The 20,574-nt window shown below is 44.4% G+C and overlaps 1 protein-coding gene across 2 annotated transcripts in view; it reads right to left on the reverse strand.

Annotated features, from left to right (window-relative positions):
- The window catches only part of LOC132446484 (glutamate receptor ionotropic, delta-1-like), a 594,597-nt gene that overhangs the window by 165,082 nt on the left and 408,941 nt on the right, over window positions 1–20,574 (reverse strand). For both annotated transcript variants that reach the window (XM_060036803.1, XM_060036802.1), the window contains exon 4: window positions 11,412–11,617. In XM_060036803.1, coding sequence (XP_059892786.1) covers window positions 11,412–11,617 — 206 coding nt within the window. The remainder of the gene's footprint in view (window positions 1–11,411; window positions 11,618–20,574) is intronic.

The raw sequence follows: 20,574 nt of genomic DNA on the forward strand, positions 1-20,574 counted from the left end.
TTGTATCCCTGCCCTCCACTCACCCTTTATCTTGTTCTCTCTCTCTCCCTCTCTTCCTTTTTCATTTTCTCCATTCACCCATAACTCCTTGAATTGCTGTCCTGTTCTCTACCTAGTGTTCTTTTCTGTGTTTTCTTTGTTTATCTTTAGTCCATCCTGTATCCCTACCCTGAACCTTCTCGCCTGTCCTCCCCTTCTCTCTCTCTCTCTCTCTCTCTCTCTCTCTCTCTCTCTCTCTCTCTCTCTCTCTCTCTCTCTCTCTCTCTCTCTCTCTCTCTCTCTCTCTCTCTCCATTCATTCCCTCTATTCACCCATAACCCCTGCTTGTGTTCTATATGTCATAGCTGGTCCTTATCCTATTATACTTTGCGCTGCTCTGCTACTTCTGCTGCTTCTATTCATACCTTTCCATTCACTTTTTCTGCTCCGCTTTCTATTTCCATAATTCCCGGAATCTCGTTGGAGCTATGCAGCATTAACCCTTTTTTTTGGTCTGCTCTGTGCTCCAGCAGGACTAAAGCCCCAGCAACCCCCTCAATTGCTGACTCCGCCTGGTAGCGGTCGGTCTCAATCATCCGACGTTAACCGTGACTGTTGTAACCGCTTTAAGCTAGCAGCGGGACTTAGTGGAAAATGCTGCGTTGATAGCGCCATGTGCTACATAGAAGGGGGCCTTGACTTCCTCAGCATAGAGCTACCGCTATGCTACCACACTAGGTAGCGGTAGCTCCACGTTCGGCATTTAGCTAGACAGTGGAGGGGTAGCAAACCGCCGTCAAGGCAGTGGAGGGATTGTTAACCACTGGCTAGGCAATGGGGGGGTAGCTAACGGCCGGCTCGGCAGTGGAGGGGTAGGTAACCGACGGCTAGGCAGTGGATGGGTAGTTAACCGCGGGCTAGGCAGGGGAGGGGTTTTACCTGCCAAACCAATTGCAGTTTCATTGCACATCTGCACCAGATGTAGCTCTCCGTTAGCCTTGCTTTATCCTTAGCACCATCACCAGTTCCATAATTAATTGCTAAGCAGTGTTCATTTTGCAACGGAAACGTTGTTCACTCCTCCAGTAAATAGGACGGAGCTACGACTTGGCAAAGGGAGGTATAGTCCGCTCAGCTATGAGCCAGAGAGCTAACGTTACGTTATGCATTGTAGCCTACTTATTTATAATTTGAAGGTCGTCCCAGCCTTTATACCGAAAACACTATAGGGTCTATAGCATATAACCGCGTTTCCTGATTACAGTTTAATGCATTTTTCACAATTTACCAGCTCTCGTTTTGAAGGCTGAACAGACAATTTGACTGGAACTACTTAGCAGGTGTCCATATATCAGCCTAATTGAATTAGTTTAAAAAGAGAAAACATTTTGACTAAAAGTAATGACTAAAAGTTTACTAAAATGTAACGACTTTTGGTCAACTAAAACTAAACTAACACTACGAAGGAAAACAATGACTAAAAAGTGACTAAAACTAATAAGAATTTTCGTCTAAAGACTAAGACTAAATCTAAAATAGCTGATAAAATTAACGAATTAACGGAGATGACATTATGATTAACCAAACAATACTTAGCAATGCTACCTAAGTATTGTTTGGTTAATTCTGATGTCATCTTTCCTGACACATCACACGTTACGAGATGACATTGCGCAGAGAAGGAGCAAAGTGAGTGGCAGCTTGCATCCACTCGCCGGAGCGCCTAATTCATGCGTTTTGTCTCCTTTTTCACATCTTACATCAAAGACGTGTGTGTTCTCTGGCAGGGGATAAAAAGACTGCGAGCAGCGATAAGGGATGAGCTGACGAAGAAGGATGGCGCCGCCAGAGGGATAAATAACACCATTTGTTCTGCCTATAGCCAAACAGGACATAAAGCCCCACTACACATTACAGTGTGTGGTGCTGTTCCCACCTGCATCTCTCAGTGTCTCTCTCTCCATCGTCCATCGCTCTTCTTCTCGCCGGCCTATCCCTTTCATCCTCTTCATCTCTCTGTTCTTCTCTGGTTCTGCCCATTTTCCTTGATCTCAATCTATCTTTCTTCTTCCCTCCCTGACTCTTTTTTTCTCACCTCCTTCATTCCAGCTCCCTGTTACATCTGCTGCTGCTTTCCCGGTTTACCTTTGGGAGACTTTCGAAAGAAGAAGATGCCGTTTCTGTGTCAACAATTTGATGGGAGAGATTGGATTTAGAAATGCACCTGGATAAACTTGGCATACTGCCCAAGCCTGATCCTAACCGCCACTTAACCAGACACAAACACACACACACACACACGCACACACCTGGTTCCTGGCGATGAAAAGTGGTTTCAAAGTGTGTTTTGCGTTAATTAATTTACAATGTTTTGGGCAGGTGGGGGCAAGAGGCAGGGGGGGGCAAGAGGCAGGTGGGGGCAAGAGGCAGGTGGGGGCAAGAGGCAGGGGGGGGCAAGAGGCAGGTGGGGGAGAGAGGCAGTGGGGGGGCGGGGTCGAGAGGCAGGTGGGGGCGAGGGCAAGAGGCGGGGGGGGGGGGGGGTGGAAGGCAGGGGGGGCGAGAGGCAGGGGGGGGGAGGGAGAGGCAGGGGGGGGCTTGAACCCAGGGCCTCTTCAGCTGAGAGCAGAGCCTCTGATACACTATGCTGACTGAAAGGTAAACTATCCTAGCCGCTAAAGCAAGGATCAAACAAGATGGCTTGCCTCTACCTGCTCCTGAAGGGTTAGCTCAGGATAAGGTCTGTAGGCCTTCAGTGATTCGGGGTTAGACCGGAGCAGAGCGACCACTTATCGGTCAATGGGTATAGTGGTTCAGTGATCCTCACTACATTCCCGCTACTAGTAAGCATTAACACTGATACATGAAATAGATGTCCAGGTGTCAGATAATTTGAGAATAAACCTAGTACACCTTTCAAAATAATGCAAAAATTCATTTTTAACGTGTGTATATCTGGAATCAACAATGTTTAAAATGACAAATCCCAAAAACATACTGATTACTAATACCCCAGTGATACTCGACCTGAAAAGCCGTTTTCTTCTTCCAGTTAGTTGTGTTTTTATGGTCGGGGGGGAATTGGGTCACCTTTTTAACCCTTTTAATGAACTAATATGTATCGTTCTGGACTTGTCACTATGGTTATAAATTTAATCATGGCGGAGAGGGAAACCCTGCATTAAACCATCCCACCATTACTACTACTCTGTGCTTCAGAAGAAATGGGAGAGAGACACACACACACACACACACACACACACACACACACACACACACACACACACACACACACACACACACACACACACACACACACACACACACAGTGTTTCAAAGCAATTGGATTTATGGGGAAAGCACAGGATGGCGACTCCCAGTCGAGGGAGTCCATTTCATTCCAGGAGTTGGTCTGGTCCGGGACAGGCCTGTGTGTGAGTGTCTGGGGGGGAGAGGTGGGGGGTGGGAGAGTGTGCACATTGGTAGGGAAGAGGGGGGTGGGTATATAGATGTGGATCGAAGTCATGAAGAACAACATGATGACAGAGGCAAAAGGAGAGGAAGAAGAAATGCCTGAAGGAACAGAACTCTCTCACTCTTTCTTTCTATATCTCTTTATCTATATCTCACTTTTTCGTAGTAGTAGACCTCCATCCCTCTCTCCCCTCTATATCTCCCTTTCTTTCTCTCTCTAGCTCCTTTTCCTGCTTTGCCTCTAAATCTCTCACCCATCCCCCCCCCCCATTCTCTCTCTCTCTCTCTCTCTCTCTCTCTCTCTCTCTCTCTCTCTCTCTCTCTCTCTCTCTCTCTCTCAGAGAGAGATTGAATACCTCAAAAAGACAAACATCCATATGTTTAAATTAAACAAATGGTTCAAATAAAAATATAATTAAATGATTCAAATAAAAAATGAAATAAAAATCTTAATCATCAGGTATCTTTTGCTTAGTTCCAAGATATACATAAAGTCATAGTAGTCATGCATAGACATTTTGTTCTTCGATTTTCATACACGTGTGTGTTTGTTTGTGGAGTACATGAACATATGTGTGTGAGTATCTTCCATCTTCTAACATTTGAGAAACAAACACGCATTCTTACTAGGGATCGTTATCCAGCTTGTACATTTCATGTCCTCCAATTTGCTTATGTTGTGCGCACGTTTGTGGGTGCATTATTGTTAAGCTCTCCTTTGTACTAATGAGACAGAATGGAGGAAAACAATGGTGGTCTGCGGTTCCTCCCGTCTGTTTTGCAGCATGTGTTACAACAAACACTCAACCATGATTACCTCTCTGTTTCGTCGGTTGCTGCCCTGTTGGCTCTGAGCGTAAGCTAGTGCGTCGGCTACATGCATGCAGGTCAGCAGTGCTCTGGAGTCAGGCTCTTGAACCTCGCCCTATTATGTGGAACGTGTGTAAAGTTTTGATTTCTTAACACACACACACACACAGACACACACACACACACACACACACACACACACACACACACACACACACACACACACACACACACACACACACACATGAATATCTAGGCTGGGGCTGGGAGAAGCTGCACACCTTTTGGTGCATTGACCAATGAATGCAAACCGGTTAAACCCGCCATCACCACACACTCTGACATGCCTGTACTGAACAGCGGTTCTTCTGCACTGATCAGGTTTAGAAGGCATCACCCTTTGTTTTGCTGGTCTTAAGGCCGATATATGCTCTGTTTTAGACGTAACGCGTAAGCACGTAAGATACATAACCCCCCCTTGCGCGGTAAAATATCCCCCCTTACGTGCTTAAGTGCGTCGGCCCAAATTCCTGACTATGCGACTAATGCCGCTTTTCCACCGCACATGTAGCTCGACTCGACACGACACGACTCGACACGACTCGACACGGTAGCAGCGCGGGTCCTTTTCCACCGCAAATAGTACCTCCGGGACGTGGGCGGGGTCGGCTGCGCGAAAGGGCCGTGACGTATTTTTGTACGCGACGCAAACAACACCTACGTAACCCACACATGGACAGAACCCACATAACAACAATGGAGAACATCGATGCGATGGTATTCGTGTTCGTATTATTAGCTGGCATGTTGAAGAAGTGGAATATGTTGGCTGCGGCGCTGCTATGGCTGTTACCAGCATGGTTGCCATGTCGCTCTCGTGACTTCGTCACACTCTCTGGCCAATCAGTGGCCGGCCGTCTGCCGACGTCACCTTTTAGCATCGGCTCAGCCGCTTGGAACCTAGAGCGAGGCGGTACTAGAAAAAGCAGCCACTTCAGGTACCAGATACCATGTTTTCGCGGTGGAAACGCAAAAAAGGCGAGCTAAGTCGAGTCGAGTCGAGTCGTGTCGCGCTGGTACCATGCAGTGGAAAAGCGGCATAAAACACTACGGCCCTACGCAGCTCACAAAGACTGTGATTGGCCAGCTAACCACATCCTTTCAGGAGTCTCACATTTCCGGTTTTACAGCATAATAGCGCCATTTTTAAAAGGCTGTGACAGAAGCGAATGAAGAATTTTGAAGAAGGAGAAGAAGAAAACACAAGAACGAATTATGATAATTATAAACAGTACCGTGGGAAGTAGGGGTGCTGGGGGTGCTGCCGCACCGCAGGCCCTGTCTTATCACAGAAAACGATTATTTCTAAAAACTCCGGCCAAAGTGGAGATTTCTGAAAACGCCGGTTATGTGTTGTGTCAACGGGGAGAAACGGGATTTTAGGTTCTGAAGCGTCACATTATGCACCAGGAAATGCTTAACGTCATGTGAGCGCCCGCTGTACCGGTCCGAATATAAACACAAACCCGACCTATGTTTGGAAAAAAGATTTGAAGACCAGATCTTGTTTTTATAAATAAATAAATTGTATTCATTGAAATAATATACGAAAATTAAAAGGCATAGAATAAAACACTGCATTGCCACTAAACAGTAGTGCAAATAGGCCGTACTGATGTGTACACAAAAGACTATTCCTGACACTCCTCTGCCCCGCTGTGTTCGCTCTGGCTGTGGTCGCTCAGCACTGTTTCGGCCCGTGGCAAAGCGGGTCATCGTCGCTGCTGTCCAAGGCATTTTGAGACGCAGCATTTATTTAATGCTCATATGACCTAGTGCTGAAAAAAAGTTATATGAAAAAGTGTGAGGGGAGCGGTGGCGCGCTAAACTTGTTCTGTGAGCAGCTGGATGTGAACCATGGTGTGAACACAACGATCGATTTTCGACTGTGCGCGCATGCACTGGTGTAATTGAGCTGCGCTGCTATATATCTTTTTTTATCAATGTAGCGAGTTGCGAGTCTAGTCCAGGCTGTTTTTTTTTCCAGCACCCCCTGCTGAGAATACGTTTCCGCGGCTATGATTATAAATATAAACAAGCCAGCGATTTCCACTTCCACAGATTCGTTCGTTGCTCCCCCTACTGTTCTGGCGGAGAATCCCCTTGCAACACGCGCAATCCTTAAGGAACCTTACGGGAACCGTAAATCAAAACTTGTCTAAAACAAGTCCCTTGTGTAAATTACGTGCTTACGTCTCTGCGTCTAAAACGACCCTAAATAGGCCTTTAGGTGACCTGTTTGGCGTGTAGCAGGGAGCATTGCCACAACTCTATTCCTTAGTTGTAATATAAAATCCATTCCATAGGCCTTTCTTTCAATCACACAATTCTTTAATGCTTTGGTTATTGGTTTAATTCATTGACTGAGTGATGATGGTTCAGTGATGTATGTATCCATTCATCACCTTGGATGGAATAGAAAGTTGAATGTGGCAAATGTTGTATTGATTTCTTTAATGCAACCATTTCATGCATTTAAAAGTTTTTCTTTTAAATATATAAAACATATATGAATACAATGTTTTAGTATTTTTCTATAGCTCATTTTAGTATGGAAGATAATCTCGCTTTTTAGCACAAAAAGGTACAGCACAGTACAGCATGTATGTTCTGTGTACCCGCTCATAGTGTTGTTCTACATAGCATAGTGTAGTGTAGCATGGCATACTGCAGCACATTCCAGTAGAACATATAGTCCAAATGGCTTAAGTCTCTCTACTGTCAGGAACCGTGTACATGGCATTACAATTGCTGTATGGTAAATTACAAGTAATGTACATTATGGGATTGGGAGATGAAAATGGCTGCCAGAGGGGTCACGTCCCAGTGGTGCCCTCCAATCTCAGTTAAGTATTCTCGACGCCCAGCCAACGTTTATTATGACCAATTAGAGGCTGACTCTGACGTTTATTTTAAGTGATCTAATTATAGGGTAGCCGCTGAGGGCCCAGGTAGGGCTGCTTCTATGCGTTTCATCATGGAGGATTATGTCTGTCTTTCCTTCGTGGACAGGCTTCAACTGCTCTTCTTTGTTATTTCCTGTTTTCTGTAATCCTCTGCTTTCTGCAGTCCGGACTACCAAGTGTGTTCCAATTAAAAATTGTGATCAGTCAATGCATGTCAACCCGTCGTCGTGCATAGGCCTACTGTTTTTTTTTCTCATGCTAGGCCGGCTTCGATCGTCCGTCTCTCTCCCTCCGTTCTCTCTTTCTCCTGTCTCTCTCTCCCTCCGTTCTCTCTTTCTCCTGTCTCTCTCTCCCTCCGGTCCCCCCTCTCCTGTCTCTCTCTCCCGTTTCCTGCCTCCACTTCCTCAAGACTCTCCCCCGCTCTTTGGGTTATTTTCTTCTCTCAGAGCATTAGCCGAGTTGTCCTTTTTGCTCTCCACAAGGACTTGCTGGATGTGAGAGCCATCAAGGTGATTAGCAGTGATTAACGTAGATGAAGGCGGGGGAGGGAGGGACCTCGGGATTGGTAACCTTGTCTGTAATGCTCCACACCAATCCAAGGCTGTCTCAGGTTCCAGCAGGCGGGTCCTCCACATTTATCTCTTTCTTCTTGTTTCATAGCTCAGCCTCGTAAACCACACCATACTCTGCTATCTCGTTGTTAGGTAAACAGATATCTTGTTCTTATTAATGAATGATTAACTTAATGAACTATGAATGAAGAGTGGCACCGTACCAAACATGTGAATGTCCATAATCACATAAATCACATATTCATTTATACATTGGTTGATTTTTTGTTATGCTTTTATCATGAGGCTTCAAAGAGTGAAAGGAAAAATAAGTGCAACTTTGTATTCTCACTGCCTTTGATGCCTTTAATTATTTGATTCTTCCCAGACTTTTTAGTGGGCTGATAACATAACATAACATACTCTTCTCTGTGTCAGAGCAAAATACCAAGGCCACCCTTCAGACTGCTAACAGTTTGCTGTTGTCCCACTGCATTATGAATGACTCCATCCAGAGTCAATCTGTTGACACTATTGTAAAATTGTTTAGCATTTAGTTTGTTCATCATTTAGATTGTCTCCATCTCTGTCCCTCTGTCTGTCTGTCCCTCTGTCTGTCTGTCTGTCTGTCTGTCTGTCTGTCTGTCTGTCTGTCTGTCTGTCTGTCTGTCTGTCTGTCTGTCTGTCTGTCTGTCTGTCTGTCTGTCTGTCTGTCTGTCTGTCTGTCTGTCTGTCTGTCTGTCCGTCTGTCCGTCTGTCTTTCTCTCTCTATATTTATCTTTCTCTCTCTCTCTCCCTCTGTGTTCGTCAGCAATCACTATGAAAAGCGAACAGAATGAAAAATATGATTGTTAATAATAAATACAACATGTCTCCTAAAGCTCTGAGAGTTTCACACAGTGGCCAGACACCACCAAGAAAGAGTGTAGCACAGACTTAATATTTTTATATCTTCTCTGAAAACAAATCATTTTCAACTGTCACTGCTGGAATGGAATGCGTTTGGGTTTGTTTATTGTCCTTTTAAATTGTCATTTGGTCGACATTAATATCCAAAGCATCTCACATTACTAGGAGCATCAATGACTTTAAATGGAAATGTTGGCTATGTATGAAGGACAGAAATTATTCAAATCCTGACTTATTTGAATCACATATTTGTACTGTACCTCAATAACCTTGGACACGGAAAACACATTTAAAATAAATTAACACATATATCCCATATGTGTTCATTTATTTGTAATGTGTTTTCCAATTATATTTCAAGGACTTCCTCCACTTTGAAGAGTCTGTGAACGCACAATTTCAGAGCGAACTCAAACACTTGACATGTAGATTTAAAGAAAATGTTTTGGGCTGAGAGTTCTAGGAAGGTAGGGGGCGTGTAACCCATATGATTTTCAACATACTAATCTCTGCCATCACTGTCTCTAAAATAACACTGTGATTTACAGTTTTTATCAGTCGCTTTGGTACATTTCTCAGATCAGAATTGAAATTCTCAAAACTACCTGTTCAATCTTCAAATCATTGTGTCACTTCTGCACATCAAAAAAGCAGTTTCTCATTTCTTTGAACAAGTTGCAAATGCTTTGGTAAATTCATGCATATGATTATGTACGATTCTCTGCTCTTTCCTACATTATTAATGGCTTATGTCATGTTGATCAAAATGTATTGCAATGGGTCTCGATTGTATAGTCTCACCCCCACAACATTTAGGCATTAGGTCATTGCATAAGTCTTTGCATGCAAAATGACCAGGTGAATCTTGACTTTCTCTAAAGAAGTGAAATGTGTGAAGTGTTAGATCAACCAACGATCAACCAGTTTTCTGAAATAGCTCAAAGGTGCATCTCATGAACCATAAACTGGCAAGTATATATATAGCTGGAGCACAACACAATGTTACATTGTCTGACAATGGAAGGACAAGGAATTGGACGGGGTCAACAGCCAGAGATAAGAAGAAGAGGAAGAGGAGTGAGGCTGCGTGAGAATGAGAATTTGTGGCCCAACAGACAGGACCGTCAGGAGGTGTAGGAAGACTGCACTGTAATTCCTACAGCAATGCATGTACAGTTTACCCTAAGGAGATCGTGTCCTATGTTCACATTTCTAGCAATGACATGGTCTGTCAACAAATTACAGAACAAACAGTCAAAGTGTAAATGTGAATCTTGTCCAGTCTCTTGCAATCAATCTCCCACTAAGGTGTAACTTACAATTTACAATAATTGTCTTCAAAACTTTAGCCATATTTTACATCAGAACATCCCTCCAGAGTACACTGTTATATTGACAACATGACTAATCAATTTGACTGTCTTATCCGTACACAATGACACAAGGACTGGTCATTCTGATGGCACTGACATGTTCATTGACAGAGATATTTACTTTTGAGAAACGTACTAAGGATTTTGAGCAAGAGACTGGCTTTTGCAGGAAATCCATGGTGTTTTGCTATTTGTACGAATTGTTTTGAGAAATGCACTTACTGTTTTGCAAATTTTAATTCTGATCTGAGAAATGTACCAAAACGACTGAGAAAAACCGTAAAGAAAAAAGCGTTTAAATCCTATATTTTTGCTATTCTCCCGAAAACACGTTGTGAGCGTTGGACTCTGCTGCGAGTGCAGGTGGCGTGCCTCTAGTGACATCTGAATGTCTTTTCTGAGGCACTCAGAGGTCACCTAATCGATTAGGGTCAGTCTGCATACTTTAATTTTGCCCTTAATGATACCGCTGATACCATATTGCTCGGTGAAGGATAGGCTACTAGATAGCTGGCTAGGTAAAGTCACCAGTGTCTATGAGTGTGTTTCTAGTATCCAGTAAGTCAGTAAGTGAAGCCATCTGTCACTCCAGATGGTCGCTTACACCTGGCCCTCCACAATGTGAACACGCTATTGTGGGTGTGTTTATTTGTGTGTGAATGAGTGTGTGAGAGAGAGAGAGAGAGAGAGAGAGAGAGAGAGAGAGAGAGAGATTTGTCACTTGAATGAGTGATTGCAGATGCTGCATCACATTTGTTTGCCTCGCACACTTAATTATAATTTTTGTGCCTAAAAGCAATTATAAATTTGTCACATGGATGCACACACACACACACCTACCAGCACATCACATAAACACTCCACCAGGAAACAAACAAGACTTAACATAAAAGTCCTAGTATGTTGGAACAAACTGATCATCATAAACTTTATCATCACAATCATCATCAAGAGCACCACAGCATCATCATTGTCACCATTTCACACATTCAAAATCACCTCCACCACTCCCACAATCACAGTACTACCATCATCACCATAACATCCAAACTCATCCCCAACACCGACAGCCTCATCACCGCATCATCATCCCCATGACAACCTGCATTGCCATTACATCTAGACTCATCACAACCAACAACACCATCCACACGCACCACAGCCATCACATCCACCACCACCACCATCACATCCACCACCACCATCACATCCATCACCACCATCACATTCCCCAGCACCATCACATCCACCACCACCATCAGATCCACCACCACCACCATCACATCCACCACCACCACCATCACATTCCCCAGCACCATCAAATCACATCCGCAGCCTCATCAGCAGCCCACCTGCTGGATGAAGGTGTGTGCTCCGTGGGGGCTGAGCAGCAGGATGGCCCTGCGCAGAGTGTCCCGGTACTTGTTGAGCTCCTCGGTCCTCATGGTGGTGAAGAGGTTGGTGAACACCTGGCTGATGTTGCGGTCCACCCTCTGCAGGGCCACGTCCACACCCTGCCGCGATGTCTGGTCCAGGAATCCCTGCAGCCCACGGATATCTGCCGACACAGGAGAGAGAGCGAGGACGCTCTGGCCTCAGATCACTGCATTTCCACTCAATCCACCCGATGCCTTCGGCTCAGTGTTTAAGATGAAATATACATTCATTGTCTGATGTGTTCAGGAACTGGTCCAGTGTCCCAAGGGCCGTAGTTAGAGAGACGAATAGAGATATTCATGAGGTAAAACCTGGCTCTCAGTTACACAAGCTCCCTGGTCCCTAACTGACATGTTAAGTGCTCCTTATGAACCCCTGCTCAGCATTAGATCCAGTGGTTCATTTGAGCCTGATCCTCTTAATTTTGGCCTCCCTGTGTTCCGGTACTTATTTGGGCAGATCTGGTAGCCTTATACCTCTCATGGAAAAAATTAAAAATGTTTAAATGTTTAAAATAAAATAATAATATGCATATATTAATTTACAGAACAAATCCCAAGAATTTCATGTTGCTTATTAAGATTTAACATAATTTGAAAGAGTGGGAGATCTGTTGATGCACTGAAAAGCTGGGCCAACAAACCACACCCGGCACTTTTGAAATTCGTCGCATCTGAGGAGCAAGCCGAGAGGAATAAACGGTTACCATGCATGACCAAATGCGTGTGCGCCACGCACAAGTTAATATAAATTAAAAATATCACAGAGCAGGATTGTGAAAGTTTACAATATCTCATGTCAATTTACAATCGGCAAAATGTGTCAGCGTTGGCCGATTCTTTGCAACGGAATTTGAAGAAAGATATAAAACGATTGAATTGAACATGCATCTTTTTTTTGTTCCATTATCTCTTATCCACATACTAAGTCGCCGGACCCACCCCCCCTCTGCGTTTCGGGACCGCCCACTTTACAAATTAAGCACTGATTAGATCCATTAGCTACTGCTACGCTAACGCCTCGTTTCCACAAACGTATGTTTTTCGTATCCGTGCTTCCGTAAATTTACGGAAAGGGTCGCTAGTGCTTTACGTACGGACATGAATTTATTTACGGACAGCCAAAAAGATGGGGGAACGTATGATAATGGCAGTTTTTAGGAGGCCGGTACTTTGGAACATGAGAATCGACATATACAGGTACTTACATGTTTTGTGAAAAACATAAAAACGTTCATACGTTATCTCTGTAAAACAACGGCGAAAGTAAAAAAAATTGAACGTATATTACGGACATACCGGACAGAAATTTGGGGAGGAGTCTCGGAGGAAAAACAGACATTACGGAGAATCACATAGGAATGAATGGACTTTCGGTCGGAGACGGTTGGATCGCATACGAGAATGTACGTATGTGGAAACGAGGCGTAAGGCCCTGAGTCCTCCAACAACAGCTCCATCGTCTCTGATGCTAAAGAGAACCACAGCAGATTGGCTGTTGAAGCATCTGTGGAAGATATATGTCATTGACTGTCTTTGTTTTTGCCCTGTTTTGATTTAATCCAATATAACTCCCTTTAGTTTGTTCCTCTATATCAGGGGTCACCAACCTTTGGGAACCTGAGAGCTACTTCATGGGTACCGAGTCATACGAAGGGCACCCAGTTTGATACACTCTTGTGAAATAGCAAATTTGCTCAGTTTGCCTTTTGTGATATATTATTATTAATGATTAATGATACTCATCTGCGTGAAGACACTGATCATGTTAATGATTTCTCATAATAATTATCAACAATCACTTAAAAAAGGTGTGAAAGAGTTGTTCAAGAATGAGTAGTGCTTTTTTTAGAACAGGCCTGCAGGCGCCTCATTTAGTCCTAGGGGGCGCCCTGGTGCCCGCGGGCACTGTGTTGGTGACCCCTGCTCTATATTGTGCTTATCTTCGACCCAAAGGGAATTGGGCTTGATCCCCAATATCTGCTTGTCCCGATTCTAATGTTAACTGATTAGACACACTTCATGGCCGGGAATACAGAAAACATTTCAGGGCTGAATTATTCAAAAATCACCACATTCATTCAGTCCACCGGGAATTTAACCATAGCAATCCATAACTATGTGAGACAAAGGCAGCAGATGGGAAATTGTGGTATTTTCCAATTCATTGATTTGTCCTGCACAGAGCAGCAGAGTACAGTTGTCCCAGAATTAATTCAGGTATTATATTAAGTAAATAGATTTATGTTTAAACAAACCCAACCAAACTATTTGGAGATGCTCGTCATTTGAAGAGAATGAAAAATAATTGGAAACCGTTTTGGTTTGTCACTGAACTTCTTATCAGGGAGTGGGGTGCTGACATCGATGAGAAGGCATACACCACAGAGATGACTCAGCATGTTCTTCGCAAAAATGGAATAAACATCCATGGCCATTTCTCATCTGAGTTGCTCATGTGATATTTTTTTGGCCTCAGCTAAGGCTAAATAAGCTGGTAATTATGAGTAGAAAACCTCTCAGGTGTGCTCAGGAAATGGACATCGAGACAACAACTGCCTTTTCCTTTAGCTCCACATCTGTCAAGAAAAGTGATGGCAGCCATCGATTACATCAGTGCACATCTCCCTCTTTCTGTCCCTTGTTTACGGATCCTAAAAATCTGAGCACGTAATAAAAAAACATGCAGAGTAAACACATTTCTTCTTCCTAGGCTGTCCAAAAGTCAGACTTAGAAGTTCTTCAGGATGTCACCGAGAGACCCATGATACTAAACAAAAACAGGCCAAACAAACTCTACACAAAAGTAGGCTTCAGTTGGCGCCGCTTTAGTGCAACAAATAAATAAACCAAAAAAACAACTCTGTGTCTTTAAGCATCTGACTGTTCAAAGCATTTTAAAATAGATATTTACAACAATACTTGTCATGAAGTTAATCCACAGTATTCTTTATTAAGGAAGGTTCTTGGCTGAGTGGAAGTGTCTCTGTAGTTGCCATGATAATAGCTGGTTCAGTTCTCTAACTGCTCAGGAAAGCTGCTTCAATGCTACGTTGCTTATCGCCTTTAGCATAGCGAAAAATGCCATCCCAGAATTTCTTGCAGCAGCTACATTCAAAGCGATGCACCATTCGGTCTCTCATTAGTATTCAAGAATACAGTGGACCCCCCCCCCCCCCCCCCCCCCCCAAACGGTTTTCATGTTAAACAGTTACACAATATTTGTATATTTATTTATCAAAGGATTGCATGGCGCTGAAGACATTGTAATAACCTAGTCTTCCCCGGTTCCACTTATAACACAAAAGACTATAAACTTAAACACAAAACTAAATCAAATGGATGGATGGATGGATTTGCTCTTGGGAATTATGCCTTTTAAATATCATTGTCCAAGTTTGCAAAATGATTTTGTCATAATAAATGATGCAGATATGTAAGCCAAGTTAATCATGTTGACTTGGCTGCTGTCAGCGAGCAAATCATCGAATCACAAATGTTGGGAACATGATGACAGAGAGGGTGAAGTCCCAGCATCATGCCCTCAGGCACAGGGACTGAGCTCATATTCTACATGGTTGACATAACTACAGTGCTGTCATTTACCAGACACGCCCTTTCCATCAGAAATATCTCCCCGGCCTCTCGATCGCTCTGATATTGATTGAGTGCTGCCCTAAAATTCCAGTTTGAACCCATATGTGGCAAAATATCATCACTCAATTGATGAATAGAAAGAAAAACTTTGGAAACTCAGAGAGATGTGAACGACCGATATCAGAAAATGCCGACATGTAGAGAAAAGACTACAAATTCACCAAGTCATCAGGTCCACTTCTACCACTTGCACACGCTCTCCAGATAGCATCCACCACTTCCTCTGGGTGAATTTAGATTGCTCTACAAGTTCCCACCTTCCTGTGAACTGCAGGGGAAAGTTTTTGACAGTTTGAAAACCAGGCACGGTCTCCTTCTCTTTATGGAGGGTGACAGGTTGTTTGGGCTGAACATTCTCCCTCTTTCTTTGACTCTCTTGCCCCAGTTCTCTCTCTCTCTCTCTCTCTCTCTCTCTCTCTCTCTCTCTCTCTCTCTCTCTCTCTCTCTCTCTCTCTCTCTCTCTCTCTCTCTCTCTCTCTCTCTCTCTCTCTCTCTCTCAATTTCTCCCTCTCTTTGCCAGAATTTCAATCTCTTTCTTCTCTCCCGTTCATCTTCTTTGTCTATTAGCGCGGACAGCATTCTTGTCGCCCATCTCGACTGAATCCCAGTCTGTCATGTCATCCTTCAGAATGGTGGTCATCTTCTGCGTTTGTATATACTTGATTTCTTCTCTCTTACCAAATACGTCAAAATGCTTTTTTGATATTTTACGTAAAATTATTTTGACTCCCTCTGCAGTTTTAACTTTAGTAACAAATAACTAAGAACTTTAATTTCCACCGAGTGTTTGATTGATTTCTGCACAATCACTTTAGAGCTAAGCACTTTACACACGTCTCTGTAATCTTAGTGTTTTTCACTGACTTCCGTCATGTCAACTTCAGAGTTGATTCAGATCCGTGTCAGATGATTGCTACATTCCGTTTTTTTCCTCTTGAATTAATAAAAAATATGTTTTACTGTGAGTCTGATATTTTTCCATTCTCAGACTCGCTGTGACCTCTCCGGCTAATAGGGGGGAGGTGAGGGAGAATGTCCTATTTCATTGTAATGATGATGCAATGATAATGAGGGATGATTTGAGGGGCTCAACTGCTGTTCATTGTTTCCATCAAAAGTTCATGGTTAAGGTATGGGATAAAACTGCCTTAATAACTTTCTTAACTCAGGGCGAGTTATAGGCCATAATATATGGGAGAACATTCCTAGTTGCCAGGGGTCAAAATATATTGGAAGATTTACAAATTGGGAGCTCTACCTCTCACATAAAAAAATGTAATCTGCTCTCTTGTTTCCTCCCCTCTCTCCTTCCCTCCTTTCTCTCCTCATCTACTCCCTCCTCTCCCCTCTCTTCTAGTCTCCCCTCCACTCCCATGACCCCTCCCCTCTCAAACCCCCTGTCCTCTCTCCTCGCGCCTTACCTCCTCTCCCTTCTACCTTCTCCCCTCCCCTATAGTCTCCCCTCCCCTCTCCCGCGTCACATAGCAGAGTCTAAGCCATCATTGGCGGTGAGAGAGATGATATACATATTTTTTCTTTGTTTTATTATTTAAACTCTGTCATTTGCTTTGATAAGCTTTTGTGAATCAACGAAATTGGGAAAGAGTGACAGAGAGACAAAACCAAAACGAGAGTGAAATCCAAGAGGTAACCGACAAAGAGATATCATATTCTCTGTTCAGAGGGTGCGCAAATTTACCCATTCCATCCTCATAAGTAACGAATGACACGACATTCAAACAAACACAGTGTGTGTGTTTGTGTGCTTGTGTCATGGGTACGGGATTGCTCTCAGTCTCATCTATGGCTTCATGCTTATGCTTAAGTGTGTGTGTTTGATGTGTGCGCATGTGTGTGTGTGTGTGTGTGTGTATGTGTGTGTGTGTGTGTGTGTGTGTGTGTATGTGTGTTTATTTATGTGAGTGAGTTTTCCTGCACTGTTAAAGACTTGTATGTGTGTGTGTATGAGAGAGGGGTATAGAGAAAGGAAAAACAGAGAGAGAAAGAGAGCATGAGAGAGAGAGAGAGAGAGAGAGAGAGAGAGAGGGAGAGAGAGAGAGAGAGAGAGAGAGAGAGAGAGAGAGAGAGAGTATAGGGAAGAGTAAATTAGTGAGTGTCATAAGTATATTAGACACCACTGTGAAGCAATTATTGAGTCATTTAGTTTCAATCCAATTAAAAGCACCTAGATCGGTCAGAGCCCCCTACACGTAGGCCCCCCCCCAACCCCCCTCCACGGGATGCAACACTGTCCCGTGGATGATTCAACCGCCAGCCCTCCGTCAGCATGCGATGATGCATCACAGAGTGCACAACAACAGATTTACACACACTAAGGCCTCGGCCGTTTGGGGATGTGCGCTTTCTACTCTCTGCCAGCTCCCTCTCTTTGAGTGCCTGCAAGGAGCTATGTAAATTTGACCAATTAAAAAATGTGACATCACAGACGGTATCACAGCAATCAGGATCCTCTGAGAGAAAAGAATTGGCCACGTCCCCTACTTCTTCTTTCTTCAGTCACCTTCACATTTGCTTTTGTCTCCCCCTTCTGTGTGTGTGTGTGTGTGTGTGTGTGTGTGTGTGTGTGTGTGTGTGTGTGTGTGTGTGTGTGTGTGTGTGTGTGTGTGTGTGTGTGTGTGTGTGTGTGTGTGTGTGTCTCTCCCTCTCTCTCTCGCTCCCTCTCTCACATACATGTCTTCCCGTCCCCCTCTCTGTTGTTTCTGTGTTAGTCATAGCCATGACATGTTAACCAGGAACCCTTCACCAACAATGCATTTATTTGACGTACACTGCATGAAATACAGTAACAGAATAAAGGATGAGATAAAATAATAACCAAGACACCCTCTGCCTCTTAAAAAAACACCTCAGTCTATGTTTAAACCAAAATAAACTAAACAAAGCTACCTCTCTAGACAAACAAGAGAAAAAGAAATGAGCAAATAACAAAATGGCAGCTTACCCTATCACATTCCAACAAATATCTAGACTCTCTGACAACAGGCACTTTCAACAAAGAGACAGACCATAAGCTAGCCAGAGAGCATAAGGTATCCAGAGAGCAAGAGAGACAGACTGGGGCTGGTATGCTTGGACCATGTTTGGCCTAATGGCTGATCAGCAACACTAGAAAGTTACCTTCTAGTTTAATTGGGCATAACACTCGATCTCTCACTCCCGATCTATTTTCTATTTCTATTTCATATTACAATTGGGGGTTGCCATGGCGCCGCGGATGGCAGCCTCGGTACTTCGCTCTCTAGTACTTTGTTTGTTTTTGTCCGTTTATTATGTTTTCGGTGGTATTTCACCAGCAACTTTTTCCAGAGAGGAGCTCTAATCATCCGGCATACCTCTACAGGATTTTTTTCTCCAGTTTTTACTAACTCAGCAAGTTTTATTGAAATCCTGGTCGGAGGAGCAACGGTTCTCCTTGGAATCTGCCGGAGACGCAGACGGGGGATACGAGCAGGAGCGCTTGTGAAATTAAGGAAGCGGGGACTACGCACCTCGCTTCCAGCCATTCACCTGGCAAACGTCCGGTCCCTGGTAAATAAGATGGATGAGCTGTTGCTTCTCAATCAAACCAACTCGGACTTTTACAGATCCGCTGCCCTGTGTTTCACCGAAACCTGGCTCTGTGAACGCATCCCGGAAAGCGCACTTCAGCTGCCCAGTTTCCAACTCATCCGGGCGGACCGCAACACAGAGCTTTCGGGGAAAACGAAAGGCGGAGGAATCTGCTTCTACTTAAACGTTGGTTGGTGTACAGATGTTACAGTGCTGGAAAAGACGTGTAGCCCTCACTTAGAGTCTCTCTTCATAAACTGTAAACCCTTCTATTCTCCGCGGGAGTTCTCCTCATTTGTTATGGTTGGTGTTTACATACCACCACAAGCGTGCGTCGCAGACGCGCTGCAACAGCTGGCCGACCAGATAACGGACATAGAGAAAAAACACCCGGACTCTCTCGTTATTATTGTTGGGGATTTTAACAACGCCAAACTCAACCAGGAACTCCCTAAATACAGACAGCATATCAAGATTCCCACCAGAGACAAAAACACACTGGACCACTGTTACACAGTCTTGAAGGACGCCTATCACGCTGTTTCCCGGGCAGCTCTAGGACTTTCCGACCACTGTCTGCTTCATCTCATCCCAACCTACAGGCAGAAACTAAAAACTTCTAAACCTGTGGCAAAGACTTTAAAAAAATGGACAAGGGAATCAAAGCTGGAGTTGCAGGCTTGCTTTGACTGCACCAACTGGAGCGTTTTTGAAGCTGCAGCTACAGACCTAAACGACCTCACAGACACGGTAACATCTTACATCCGTTTTTGCGAGGACCTCTGTGTGCAGACCAAGACCTTCTGCACATGCAAGAACAGCAAACCTTGGTTCACTCCTAATCTTAGGAAGCTGCGTCAAGCTAAAGAGGAGGCCCATACTAGTGGGGACCGGGACCTATATAAGCAGGCCCGGAACAAGTTGACAAAGGAGATCAAGGTAGCCAAAATAAGCTACAGTGAGAAACTAAGATATAGCCTCTCCGCGAATGACCCTGCATCAGTTTGGAAAGGCCTGCAACAAATTACAAACTACAAGAGACCATCCCCCCACCCTGCAGGAAATCCCAGACTGGCAGACGACCTGAATGACTTTTACTGCAGGTTTGAAGAGCACCCTTTGTCACACCCCTCACGCACAAAAGGTTTTCCCTCATCACCCATCCCCCTCCCCCCACCTGCACTAACTATCTGCGAGAAGGATGTGTGCCGGCTCTTTCAGAAGCAGAAGATCAAGAAGGCTCCAGGACCTGATGGTGTGTCCCCCTCTTGTCTGCAAGTCTGTGCTGAACAGCTGGCGCCAATCTTCAAGCGGATCTTTAACTGGTCCCTGGAGCTGTGTGAAGTGCCCTCCTGCTTTAAATGCTCCTCCATCATCCCAGTCCCCAAAAAAACCTCCATCACAGGACTAAATGACTACAGGCCTGTCGCCCTGACGTCTGTGGTCATGAAATCCTTTGAGAGACTGGTGTTGAGCCACCTGAAAGACATTATAGGTCCCCTGCTGGACCCCCTGCAGTTTGCCTACAGGGCAAACAGGTCGGCGGATGATGCTGTCAACATGGGACTACAATACATACTGCACCACCTCGACTACCCAGGGACGTATGCCAGGATCCTGTTTGTGGACTTCAGCTCGGCGTTCAACACCATCGTCCCTGAAATCCTTCATCAGAAGCTCACCCAGTTCGAAGTGCCTGTCACCACCTGTCAGTGGATCATCAGCTTCCTGATTGACAGGCAGCAGCATGTCAGACTGGGGAGCATCTCTTCCAAAACCCGGTCCATCAGCACTGGCGCCCCACAGGGGTGTGTCCTCTCCCCGCTGCTCTTCTCCATCTACACCAATGACT

This window comes from Gadus macrocephalus, chromosome 18 (assembly GCF_031168955.1).
Source record: "Gadus macrocephalus chromosome 18, ASM3116895v1".
Classification (NCBI taxonomy): Eukaryota; Metazoa; Chordata; class Actinopteri; order Gadiformes; family Gadidae; genus Gadus; species Gadus macrocephalus.